The 14,091-nt window shown below is 40.2% G+C and overlaps 1 protein-coding gene across 2 annotated transcripts in view; it reads right to left on the bottom strand.

Annotated features, from left to right (window-relative positions):
• Window positions 1-791: 791 nt before the first annotated feature.
• Window positions 792-14,091, bottom strand: part of CPQ (carboxypeptidase Q) — a 165,640-nt gene continuing 152,340 nt past the window's right edge. For both annotated transcript variants that reach the window (XM_057400512.1, XM_057400511.1), the window contains exon 8: window positions 792-1,293. In XM_057400512.1, coding sequence (XP_057256495.1) covers window positions 1,133-1,293 — 161 coding nt within the window. In that variant the 3' untranslated portion in view covers window positions 792-1,132. The remainder of the gene's footprint in view (window positions 1,294-14,091) is intronic.

Here is a 14,091-nt window from a genome sequence, read left to right as displayed (position 1 = left end):
ATTGAAACTAGATGATCTTAAAGTCCTTTCTAACCCTAACTATTCTATGTTTGTATGAAATCATACACTTTAAATATTCCCCAATGCCACTTACATCTTCTCTACAGATACCCCTGAAACCCATCTGAATGTTCATAATATTTGAGCAGGAAAAAAACCCAAAACCCAACAAAGTATACAAGAATCAAGTTCCCAGACTAACTGGCTTCTAGCAGGGGAAAGCATCCCCACAAGAGAAGGGCAGCTGGGAATAGCTTCAGGAGCCTGAATCAAAATCTGCTTTCACACTGCGTTCGGATGTTAGCTGGCAGGTAGTGAAGGTCACAAATCAAAGCTGTGATGCCGTTTCTGAAACATCATGGCATTTCAGAGAAAATCTGTCATATGAGATTCTCTGCATGTCACAATGGCAAGTCTTCCATTAGAAAGAAAAGGACATGCACAGCCTTCCACAGGGAGGTCCCCAAAGAAACACAGGAGATCTGGGAGTCCTGAGGTTGGCTTCCTGTCCTCAATGTCCTGGTTTATCTGAGTCTCACATGAAGAAACCTTTAGTAAGATCTAACAGCGTGAGCTGAATGAACTATTAAAAGCTCTATTATTTTAGCATTTTATCATACATCACCATTAAAACAGCCAGGATTAAGTTTTCTTATAACCTGAAACTGTGTAGAAACTGTAGTATTATCTTAAGAGAGTAAAAAGAAAGGCCACTTTTATTAATACTACATCATTCTTATGCATAGAGTGAAATAAAACAAAACCACAAATGTGTATACTAACTCAATACATTAATTATTCTGATGCAACAAATTTATTTGGTATATTTTTCCTGCTGCATAAGATCACTTTGCATATATATAGTTATTATATCACTGTCAAAGAGTTATACCTTCCCCAGAAATTTAAAAGTACCTAAAAGAAGACATTTTAAGTGAAAATCGCAAATGGAAGACATCAAAACAGCAAAAAGAAACAGGAATGTGTAAAAGAGCATGTGCTTTGAGGAAAAAAGACATAATAACAGACAAAACCAGGGTGAAAAACAGAATTTCCCACAGCTGTAGACCACATGCATTAATGGACTTGCAATCTTTACTGAAGAACAGAAATCTTCTTTCTTGCTGTTTTATTACCTTGGCAACATCTCCTCCATGTCAGCAATTACATAGGAGACAACAGTCCAAACAGCAGCACAGAGATTCATCTGGTTTGGATCCTGAACTGTCATTGTGTCCCCTTGAGAATGATGAAACCAGAAGTATTTACTGAGGTCATCACGCAAGCTGGCACCTACAGAGAAAAATGGGGAATATTCCATTATAGGAATACAAATATTTAAAGAGGAATATAAACTTGAATCCATTCCTGGGTTGTTTATGATTAAATCCACATGCAACTGTATAAAGTTCCTAATAATAACTGCACAGAGCCGTGGCATGTGCAGTTTGTAGGTTTTAGGTTAATTGACTTGAGTGAGCATGAGGCAGCAATAACTCACACAGGAAAAGCCAACCTTCCCCTGGGAGACTTGTTTCCTCAGCAACAGTATACACTCATTTTCCTCTAAGACTACCAGAGTCCAAGCAGGAAGATCCCTACAGAAACACCACACACGGTGATGCTTCCTCTGTTCTTCATCCCATTGCTCTGCTAATGAGTTACAACTGAGCTACGGATCCTCGTTGTTATTTGTGTTGGGGAATGCTTTGGAATTTGCTTCTGCTTTTGACCCTCTGTTCATCACAAGGATGTGCTGTTTCAGAGCACTTTCCAAATAGCCTGAGGTAACACAGATAACCCAGGACTACAGCACCCTCACAGAGGAGTCCTCATCAACTGGGACAGAAGCAACTTAGGTGAAACAGCAGTTCTTCCCGTTCAGGAACTGACTCCCTTTTGCGATACACGGACAGGAGAAGGACTACTCTTACCCAAGCCAGGTGGTCTCAGGGAGCGCAAATAATGCTAGTAAGGCATCACCCACTGTCCTAAGGCAGACCAAAGCCAAGCAGAGCAGGGGAAGCTGCTGCTTCACTAGGCACAGCAGCAGGGATGCCAGTGGGAGATTTTCACCATTTTCTTCGTCCAGTTCCCACTGACCTTTCTAACCCTCTGTTCCTTGCAATTTCTTCTCTCCCAGTTCATTACCTCTGCCTCTTCTCTGGTTTTATCAGCCTCCCTGTGCTTTGTTTTTATCTCAGCTTTATCAAGTCTTCCATCATTAATGGAATCCCACCCCAAATTTTGAAAATGAGTAAATATTATATTTTTCCTCAGCACACTAATTCACTGCTTTCAATTCTTTTGCATTGATTCTCTTGGCCTGCCTGCTGATCAGGGCTAGGAGTTGCACAGCTCCCTGGCTAGGACCTACCTAGCACAACAGGACCCCCTTCTTGCATATTCATCAAACCCAGAGAACAAGCACTAATGTGAATTCACAATTAAGAGCTATTTGCCCCAGGCGGAAACACAGACTGAGGCTACTCCTACTATGCCAAATAAGACAGAAGAAAACCCAGGACTGTTTGATTATAAAGACGAAGTAAATAAATTATTCATATATTTATTTATATGCAGCGGAAATCAGTATCAGATGATGAGGTCTTTGATAAACTCAGGCATGCTCATAAGAGTTAGTCATGATTTTTCTTGGTTTCCCTGAGATGCCTGAAGCCTTTGAAGGGAATGAAAGCAAAATTCCTCACAGTGTAACTGTACATTGCTATAATATGTATCTTTTGATCGCTCATACAGTTATTCAGGAGAGAGTCCGGCTCTCACTGTGGTTGATAGGTATGTTTCTACTGCTGTAATGGGGACTGGCTGGGACTGCTTGATTCACTGCTGCTTTAGAGAGAAGAAATAGAAAGGTAACGCATTTTATAATTCCATCCAAGATGAAGATCCCTAGATCCCTTCATAAGAGAGATGATACACAGGAAGATCAAATGTTATAACACATGGCTATACAGCATTGGGATTAAGTTTATTGTAAGAGGCTCTTCTTGCCCTTAACAGACTTGTTTGTTACTGACTTTAAGCAATGTAATTGCACCAAAGTCACTGGATAGGTTACACTCTGATGCTGAATTATGTTCCAATAATTTTAGCACTGAATTTATGTCAACTCCTATTTATTTTTAAAATTTCATTCTGAATTCTTTTCAATATGTACAACCATAAAAGCATTGAACAATGATAAATTATTTAACTGAGGGACTTCTGCTCTACGGGCAAATTACAAGCCACTGAGGCAAATCCTTTACAATTTTTGAATCCTTTTGTAAGACTCATGACAAAAATTGTTTGCTTGGATTTTGTTGTAGACGTTTCACTAATCACAGTAACTATGGATTTACAAAGTTGTGTATTATCTCTGTGAACGGACAAGGATAAACACCCTTTGCATTGTAATGTTTAACTCCCTGAAATGCTGAAACAGATTTGTTTCTCTAAAGTGATTTTAAAAATCAGAAAATGTTCTGACTTTGTCATCAAAGAATTACCGTGCATGAAATATCAGAGTATGTGAGTAGAGAGAATATTGAAGAGTTCCTAAACTGGTTGTGCTCTCTCTTTCATGTGTTGGGTTAGCAGTGAAGTCAGTGACCTGTAAACATCTTGTGAGACTAAGGAAAAGACCCTAAGAAAGCAGTTTTATCCTACGTAATTAGAAACAAAAGTGAAAATCCATGTTCTTGGCTTTGAGCACAAGAATGGTTTACAAACCAAGGGCCTCACACAGGCCTTTAGACATGATACACCCTGGCGGACAGATATGACTGCAAGCAGTTTTCATGTCTCCTGTTCCAAACTTGAGACTCCTCCTTGTTGATGTTAGCTGCCCAGAGATATGGCTTCCAGAGGTCATCAGGCTGTGGCAAGACACTGAATAATGCCCCTTTTGCCTGTGAATGCATCCAGGACTGAGAACTGTAGTCATCTTGGGTTACCTAAACAAAGCCCATGGGATCCCCTTTTCTAAAAACCTAACAGAAGAAGCAATGGTATGAGCACAATCAGCCATCCTACAAAAGGCTGGGAGAGACAAATTCTGCATCACACTTCAAACAGTGAGGTTTCAAAGCACATCAGCTGGCTGATTGTATTGTATCCTCAATAGCCACTGAATTATTAACCCTTCTCAAACAAAATCTGCTTCAAAGCCAAACACACCACTTCCAGAAGCTTGAAAGAAACCGGAAAAATTCTCTTAGATACAAATTTTAAAGCTCCAATAGCTAATAATTTTGTTCTTTCACCTAAAATGGATCTAAGGTTTGTTTGGTTTTGAGTTTGTTTCTTTTTTTTTTTTTTTTTTGTGATTATGTAACATTTCCCTCAGGAACAACAGCAAGTAATAAATGGAGGTTTATTCTTGCCAGCTACATAAGCTAGCAGTCAAGTAAAACAGATGACAAGCCATGTCTCAGACCTATAAATTATTCACCCATCTCCATCTTAGCCACCCAGAAAGGGGAGAACATACAGCCTTACAGGAGTCTGAAAGGTCTAATTAAGTACTTAAAAGTCTAAGCTTAGATGGGAGGTGTTGTACAGGTATATCACATATTTAATTATGATTTCCAGGTGGAACCACTACTCAAACAGAAAAATAAGAGATGGACTGAGTCCACCACTGTCACATTTTATGCACTTTGCTCCTTTCCTGTGTTTGCAGAGCACCCGTAAAGAGAAAGGGAATGTTTGCCAAACAACCCTCTTTAATCGTCCTTTTTAAGTCTGTTCACATTTACAGTAATGCAAATCACATAAGGAATACCGCTGGCCAATAAGGAAACTGGTGACAAACTGCTTCTAGCTGGATGTAGTAGGTGTTGTGGCATGAAAACAGCAAATGTTAAAAGTCGCTGCCAAAAATGCTGTTCTTATTACTTGAATGCATCAAAAATACTGATAGCTAAAAACTGGGAATAATTAATGATTTGCAGCTCCAATGAGATAATAATAACTGATAATTCATAGTTCCATTACAAAGTGGAAGGAAGCTCTCTCCATTAGAGTGGTGCAGCGCAGTTATCCAATGGCAGCTACCTAGAGCCACTTATGATCCCTCAGCTGCTTGGTGAGACACATTCACATGGGTCTGATGGAGGCACTAGAAGAGTTACATCTCATGTTTGGAGCAGCTGCTGGGACCAAGCAGTCCACTATTTAGTAGCATGATGCGTGTGTTTTGGGCACTTAAAACAGGGCTCTTCTTCTTACAGTGAAGCACCACCTTACTTGCCCTCTGTGGGAAATAGTTGCATTAAGTAGGGTCCAGAGGGAAGCACTCAGTAATGCCTTTAACTTATCAGGTTGGGCTTTTTGGTTTCTTTGTTGTGGAGGCTGCAGAGTTTTATTTTGTCTTGGTTTTCTGCTTTTGACTCCTCTGGCACTCGTTTCCTTATACCTGACCTCCTAGTGAGTCTGCACGCTGAGCAGGGTGCAGATGAAACCGATTTTGTCCTCAGGATAAGTGCAGGGCAGCACTTGCCAAACAGCTCAAATCACTCCATAAATGTAGTAATTTTAAAAACATGCACAACCAGCATATGCTCTTGTGCTGATCACATTCCTGCTGAAAACCCAAATTGCACTGGGGGGCTTGGGGTGATACTGGTGTCATCTGAGCTGGCAAAATTATTAATCACAGAGGTACCCTTAGCACCTGTGATCAAATCCAGCTTCCAGGAAATGTACTGATCCTAGGTATCACAGGTCTGCCACACACAGCTTAGCCAGGCCCTCAAACATAAATGCTATTCACCCTGTCTTCCTTCCCTAAGTGCTGCACATTAAGACTTGCCATCTTCCAAGCTTTGCCACCAAGCACAAGTGTTTGCTCATGAACTGATCCACTTTCACGCAGTTGTGAGAAAAATAAGCCAGTGGTGTAAAACTGCACCAAAGCATTCCATTGCTTTTTGTTTTAGTAACGTGAATTACACATAACACAATGTAATACATAATAGTATAACAACTGTTTGTCTTTCAACCTTTTGATGCTACTGTTGCCAGCCCTTTCACCCACTCCATTTGCCCTTTTTGTGATTTGCCTGAGGTACTGTCACAAACATACCATCAGGACCTTGTTTCCTAGCCCTACATGGCAGCTACCTCATGGAGGAGAGTAAGATATGCCACCTCCTGTGCCACTGCAATGAGGGCACCACCTCTAGAAATGGCATCTTTCCACCTACCCACCTGGAGCTCTTTACTGGAGTTTTGCACAAGGTCACTAAGGAGTATCTTTCCTATGAAGAAAGGCTGAGACAGCTGGGCTGCTCAGCCTGGAAAAGAGATAAATACCAGATGGAAGGGAATGAAGAAGAGGGAGCTTGAAGAAGAGGGACCTTGAAGAAGAGAGGACTTTTTGAGTAGAGGTGTTGGACTAGATCAGCTCAAGAGGTGCCTGCCAACCTCAGCCATTCTGTAGTACTTTTTAACATCATGGTGCTATTTCCTTGGCTCATTCAGACATCTCTTCTAACTGACACACCATAAACAAATTCTTCGACTCATTCCTGTCTTGAACTCATTTCATGAGTCTCTGAATAATCAGCTGTTTCACACATGATTTGGTGCACTGCACAAGGCAGGTAAAAGCCTTGTGGTAATTGATACTGAGAATGCATTTTCAGTAATCAGCTGTGTAAGAGTATCTTGATGAAAATCCACACACACGTGCGTTGAAGAATACTGAAAGACCCATCCCTCCTAGCTTCTGATCTCAGCATGAAATGCACAATGTGAATATTAATTAGCTGATGACCAGAATATTTACCTTCCTTACAACATGTCCACATTAAACACCAATTCTTCACACATTAATGAACTGTCTGGCACATTTTTTTTCTTGCCAACTTAAGAATATGTGATGCTGCTATTGAGGTAGAAGGATGAATGAACCACAAAATGAATGGTGAGTGTGTCAATGATGACCACTACTTCTTGTCAATCACTGTCAGGCGCTACTGCTTTCATATGCACTGCTGTGATAAGTTAGAATTAAACTCTGTTGACAGATATTTAAGCATTACAATTATCATAATTTGTGCAAACAATGACTGGAAAATCAGTTATTGATTACCAGAATGTTTACAAAGGCAGTTTCCATAAAACACGATATCTTCGAGGGTGGAAAGCATATGGAGTATTTTTGCACTGTAAAACATTTTAGATTACATTCCTCACTACATTTTTTTCTTTTTTATATCCCAAATATTATTGAATTGACAGAGGAAGCCAAATGTGAGTATTGAAGTCAATACATATTTGCTGTACTGTCCCAGTTGTCATTGCTTTTAAGTAAACTTCACAACACAACTATTCCATGAATCTTTCAAATATGATGCAAAATTCCCCATTGTTTTTATAACTTCTCCTGGGTGTGCTGGGTCTTCAGTATTACAGCTAGATCTTTGGGATACTGATCGCTACATGTAGATTGCCATATATAGTGAAGTTAATATGGTAATGAATTACAACAGTGTATAACTTTTTTAGGTTTCATTTTACTGTAGTCCCCAGAAGAGCTGACAGAATTGTCACTCTGCTATTTTACACAGTATATATACCTCTCCAAATATAAAAGACTCCAGCTTAGAAGAACACACTCTCTAAACAGACAAGAGGGACTGTAGGATGAGAGAGATGCATGCAGAGATGAAATGGCACATTCATTTTCTTACAGCAGCTGAGAAAGGAATAGATGACAGACATCTGAGCATAGGCCAGTGTCTTACTGAGCAAGCTTACTATGTCCTAACAGAAAAGCTGGAAATGCCTTAACAAAGGATATTTTCCTCAATGTTTCCAAAATAATATGAAAGGAAAAGAAAGGCTTTTCAAGGTGATGTGTGTATCTCTTGCATCTTCCAAGTGCCTATGTGTTTGAGCTTTTTCTCCTTGTCAAGATGGATCTGCATACTATCAAAGGTCCTGCTTGTAGAAAGATGTTAACACAAACACCTAATCTGAAACCTTTTCCTGGCTACAAAAGACAGATTTTTATTTTTTTCCCATCTATTAAAGATTGCTTTTTCCTGAAGAAACTAGAAAACTTTACTTCATTATGAAGTTTATTCCAATCTTGGACTTTTTAAATGCCACAGACATCCCTCAGGAATGTACTGAAAAACTATAATGCCTTGGAAATAAAGCAAGATCTGGTGAAATACGTATCTCCTTTTCCTTTACACTGAGTACTTAGAAATAGGGAAAAAGAGGCAAAGGGGCACATCACAATCTTCTATGCAGTTAAAAACTAGTATGTACTAGGAAATCATAAATACTGAAGAACATTCTCTTCCTCACACCAGAATGCTAACTCAGCTTTGTGCTCTTACACACCCTATGAAATGGGAGTGTAGAGGTATACACACGTCAATAACCTCTCACTTCTCATAGCTGGAGCATGCATGCTCCAGACATTTTCAAAGGTCAAAACCGCAGGGCAGAGGTGGGGAGAAAACGATTTCTCCTTCACAGGACATGCGTCAAAGAGGTACCAAAACAAAAAGAAAAAAGAGATTAACAGGAACATAATTTCTCATTCTATTCTTTATTTTAAGTTTGTCCTTTCCTAAAACCTGGCAAAGTCACAACTCTTAAGTGGTCAGGGAGTAAAACTGTTGCACCAGTAGCTCTGTTTGGGATGGGCTGGCTGGAAGGCTCCTCCCGCGGTACATATCCCCATTGCTGCAAGCCCCATGGAGTGCTTGGCTGCTTGTGCTATGTGTTGCACAGATGTTTTGTGAGCTTCCCTCACTTAATAGCAGTCTTCAGAACTATTACTGTAATGAAAATCCAATTATTTCAGACATGTATTTTGGTGCTCATATTAACCTATTCTTTCGTGGGATAACCTGTAGTTGATAGCTGGCTTTAATGCCAATTATTTCATTATCCATTTTTCAAGTGGGCAGAGGCAATGGATAATGGATAATGCTAATGCTGTTTAGTGGGGCGCTGACAGCATTAGTTCTCCTGTCATTTAGTCTCAAATGATGAAATTACAGGCTAAGTTGTTTGAGTTATATGGCTACAGACACTGAAAGAGTTTCCAGTAAGAGCTTCTAAATAACACCAGAAGCCCTGCTGTTTCACCTCCTGAGTCATTCTCTCACAAGTCTTTAAAATTCATGATTCAAACAAGGCAGAGGGAAAGCTTTCAGTTGGTCGTTTCAGTGGCTAATTAAATGAGACTACAGTGGAAGGGAGACAATATGAAGAGTGCAGTATTTCTTGTTTTGCTTAATGCATTTCCTCTGGATACATTAAACAGACGAAATTGCAGCTCTGGATTATCACAGTTGCTTTTGCAACACATTAACCTTTCACTTGTGGCAGAGGACTGGTGACAGCTGAGGATTCAATCTAAACTTGCATGAAATCCTGTGAAATGAGGTCTCACAGAAGGAAGCAGTTCTACTCTATGAAGCACAGGTAGACCAGACTCCAAAATAATATCCTAAACAGCCCTTGACTGGAAAAAAAGAAACCACAATAGCCCAAACAAAAGCAGATGACAATTCAATAGTAAAAGGCACTTGGAAGCTCTTCCTCCATTCCTCCACATTCTATCTTAAATCGTAGAATCGTAGAATCAGAATAGTTAGGGTTGGAAAGGACTTTAAGATCATCTAGTTCCAACCCCCCTGCCATGGGTAAGGACACTTCATACTAAACCATGACACCATCATCCAATCTGGCCTTGAACACTGCCAGGGATGGAGCATTCACAACTTCCTTGGGCAACCCATTCCAGTGCCTCACCACCCTAACAGGAAAGAACTTCTTCCTTATATCCAATCTAAACTTCCCCTGTTTAAGTTTTAAACATTACCCTTATCTCCTATCACTACAGTCCCTAATGAAGAGTCCCTCTCCAGCACCCCTATAGCCCCCCTTCAGATACTGGAAGGCTGCTATGAGGTCTCCACACAGCCTTCTCTTCTCCAGGCTGAACAGCCCCAACCTTCTCATCCTGTCTTCATACAGAAGGTGCTCCAGTCCCCTGATCATCCTCATGGCCTCCTCTGGACTTGTTCCAACAGTTCCATGTCCTTTTTATGTTGAGGACACCAGAACTGCACACAATACTCCAGGGGAGGTCTCACGAGAGCAGAGTAGAGGGGCAGGATCACCTCCTTCAACCTTCTGGTCACACTCCTTTTAATGCAGCCCAGGATACGGTTGGCTTTCTGGGCTGTGAGCGCACACTGAAGCCAGCTCATGTTATTTTCTCATCAACCAGCACCTGCAAGTCAGTTAGGCTGAAATCAGTTATGAAAAGAAAATCAACGGGTGAGTCTTCCTGGCTGATGCTTTCTCCATTATAGAGACTGACAATTCATTTTTACTTTCTTTTCATCAGGTATTATCCTGCAAGAGGTAAATACCTCTTATCTTACGGTAGCTTATTTTTCTAAAGGTCTTTGATCCAGGAGCTTTTGAAGACTCAACTGTACTTTGCTGACCAGATCCAGCTACAAATATGGTTATAAACTCATCTGAAAAAGTCCTGCTAGGTTGGTGATGCATGACTTCTTTCTTCAAAAGCTGCATGGTTCTTCCATTACTTTTGTGATTTTGGTCTTTCCAGCCCTTCTCCTGGCTCTGTGATTATCCTAGTTCAGTGATTCACAGACCTCTATTTAGGGGATTCTCAACTTAAGCACTTCAATTTAGAAGGTTTATCTACCTCTGTTAGATGTCTACATGGATGCATGTATGTGTTCTGGATATTTTAATATAGTTTATTTCATTTCTGCTTTCTTTCAAATGAGATATATGGATATATATATTATGCAGACACTAGGTAACAAAGTTGATACTTTTAAAATTGGTTGTCAGATTTATAAATCCTTTACATTTTGCATTCTCTTTTAAGCACTGTGTAAAAGGGATGAAAGTCACTGTGAAATCAGCATTTTCTCTGATTTAGAATTCTTTTTCATGTGTTTGTTTGTGCCTCAGCTCAGCAAAGCAGTTAAAGTTTGAGCATGTGATTTATTTTAATGCCATTAAGCTTCAAATATCACACACGAGGGTCAAGTGAAGACTGGGACCCATGTAAACCATCTTTCCCAACCAAATGCATTTCTGTATGTCTAAACTCTCTGTGTAACTGCATCATGTAGCTGATGGTATAAATTTGAAACCCAAAGTATTGAAGTGCTTTCTTCGACATCCTCTGCTAGCCAAAGAATTTCCTGCTAACACACAGGGCAAACCCTTGCTCTGCCCTGTTCCAACAGCTTCCAAACCACCCCAGAAATCTGGTGGCAACAGGCAGCCCCTGGACATTTGGAGGGTCAGATGTGAGGAGCAGGAACTTGTAAATGACCCTGTATCATGGTTTTGAGAGCATTTCTGTTTGTAGTAACTGCTTGCATCCATTTACAATTTCAATCTGTTGGAGTAGCTTCTTTGTATTTTACAATCAACAGAGTTATTTCCTAACCCAAACTCACAATCCAATTTAATGCAAGCCTTGAGGCCTGCTTCCCCAGAGGATGCTGGAGACTGAGAGGAAACATGCAGGTTTCCATTGAAGTTCCCTGTAGGCTACAGATAAGATCTTGGATATGATCACAACTGGATGTTTAATCACAAAGTTCCTCTAGGGCCCTTGCCAACAAGTAACTGACTCCTAGAAATGCCAGTATTCATAGGACCCAACTAAGCAGAGCTCTCTTCTGCCCACATGATGAACAAAGCCTCTTTACAACCATTGTGGTCCTTAACTAGTTATGAAAACAGAAATGGTCACCCTACTCTAAGTAAAAGACATCCTAAACACACTACAAGTCTGTTCTATTTTGTATCACATGAACAGCAACTGCATTTATACAACTACACCAATAGAATGAGCAATGTTTTTTACTGTCCTAACCCACTGAGACTATCAAACTTTTCAAGATCATGATGGATTTTAGGTGTAGGATCACCAGACAAGGCTGGAAGAATACAATGGCTACAACAGTAAGATACCTTTCAAAATATCAGTGGTTACTTTGGTTAATGCATACTTGAGTTTTAAACCAATATGTTATTTCCTAATAAATGTTAGATGCTCCAGATATTGGTGATGAAATATGTCTTCCATTTGATCTACGAGCCAGTGTATATTTAGCTAGTTCATTATTAATAGAAAAACAGAGAGGTACTTGAAACAAAGTTTAGCCCTGATCTTACTGCAAGTTTCAGGGCTGTTCAGATCCGGGAGTTTTGAGTCATTTCTGAAACAAAGCTGTAGTAATCCTTTCCATTCTAGTCTACAGACCATGTTGTCCCACAGGCTGTGAAATCAAAGTAGCAATAGGAAAATAAACAATTCTAATGATTCACTGTTCTTAAGCAATGAATTGCATATTTTTGTCAGCAAAGCTGTGAAGAAACAACATACTTTAACAACAAGAACAAAAAAGGGATTAAGGTACAGTGAAGACACCTGCTGCAACACTATTGTCCCCAGTCTCAGAATCTTTCTGGTTTTAGTGTATCAGGAAATTACATGAGCCCCCTTTGGAAAAGAAAAGGGGAAATTAAAGGATTTCTGTCCTTTAAGGGAGGGAAGGACAGAAATTTGTCACACCTGCTCTGACTCTACAGCGTATCCCTAACTGTATGTGGGCTTTGGCTAATCCACACAGCAGAACTAATTCTAAAAGAAGACAGAGTAAATAAAGCAATGTCCCTAACTGGCATGATTCTTCCAACCCATAAATTTGAGTTGCTGTGATAGCTATTTTGCCACAGTGCAAACACAGTGAGTGACTTGTCAAAATGCAAATAAGTTAAGAGTGAAACAGAAATCATACAAGCTTGGAAGGGACACTAAGAGAAGCTGACAATTAATTTTAGATTGAAAGGTTAATCTGCACACTTCCAGAGACAGAGCCTTAGTCCTACCAGTAAATACAAATAGCATTTGCTTTAAAGATAGGTTTATTGCATTTGCTGTATTACCATTCACAGAACATGCTGTTTTTTTATAAATTCGAGTGTTTGGTTTGAGTTTTTGTTTTGTTTGTTTTCATTCAAATTAAACCTACATGGTTAAAGGCTCCATTTAAAATACAGAAAGCAAAGACTGGTTGGGCGAAACTTTACAGAAGTAGAACAAGGCATCAGTGTGTTCAGCTGGCCCAGGTGCCGAGCTGTGAGCGTAGCTTTGAAAATCCTTCCCCAGATGCCATTTGATCATTTCCATCACAGTTGTTGCACAAATCAAGGATCAATACATCTTTTTTCACCATTTGGGAATAAAAATGTTCAATGCCTGATTTTAAAAGATATGCTTATGTTGCTCAGTGCAGCTTTTGCACAGATTTCATGAGCAGATCCAAACGACACCTTTTACATATGAAACAACAAACATGGACAATTTGGTAACAGTGACCAGACTCCATGAATACAAAGCAAGCAACCCTCTATTAGTATAAATACCCCCCACCACCTTTCTAGTAGCTCATGCAAAAACTTAAAGCGGTGCTTAAAGCTGTATAAATTGAAGCAATTTCATGTTGGATATAGTCAAAGAACTCATAGAATCATAGAATAGTTAGGGTTGGAAAGGATTTAAGATCATCTAGTTTCAATCCCCTGCCATGGGCAGGGACACCTAACACTAAACCACGTCACCCAAGGCTTCATCCAACCTGGCCTTGAACACTGCCAGGGATGGAGCATTCACAGCCTCCCTGGGTGACCCATTCCAGTGCCTCACCACCCTAACAGGAAAGAATTTCCTGCTTATAGCCAATCTAAACTTCCCCTGTTTAAGTTTTAACCCGTTACCCCATGTCCTATCACTACAGTCCCTAATGAAGAGTCCATCCCTAACATCCTTATAGGCCCCCTTCAGATACTGGAAGGCTGCTATGAGGTCCCCATGCAGCCTTCTCTTCTCCATGCTGAACAGCCCCAACTTTCTCAGCCTGTCTTCATACGGGAGGTGCTCCAGTCCCCTGATCATCCTCGTGGCCCTTCTCTGGACTTGTTCCAACAGTTCCATGTCCTTTTTATGTTGAGGACACCAGAACTGCACACAATACTCCAGGGGAGGTCTCA

This window comes from Pezoporus wallicus, unplaced genomic scaffold, assembly GCF_028554395.1.
Source record: "Pezoporus wallicus isolate ANWC-B61680 ecotype Strahan unplaced genomic scaffold, APGP_CSIRO_Pwel_v1 contig_7985, whole genome shotgun sequence".
Taxonomy (NCBI): domain Eukaryota; kingdom Metazoa; phylum Chordata; class Aves; order Psittaciformes; family Psittacidae; genus Pezoporus; species Pezoporus wallicus.
This window is presented reverse-complemented; position numbering and strand designations above follow the sequence as displayed.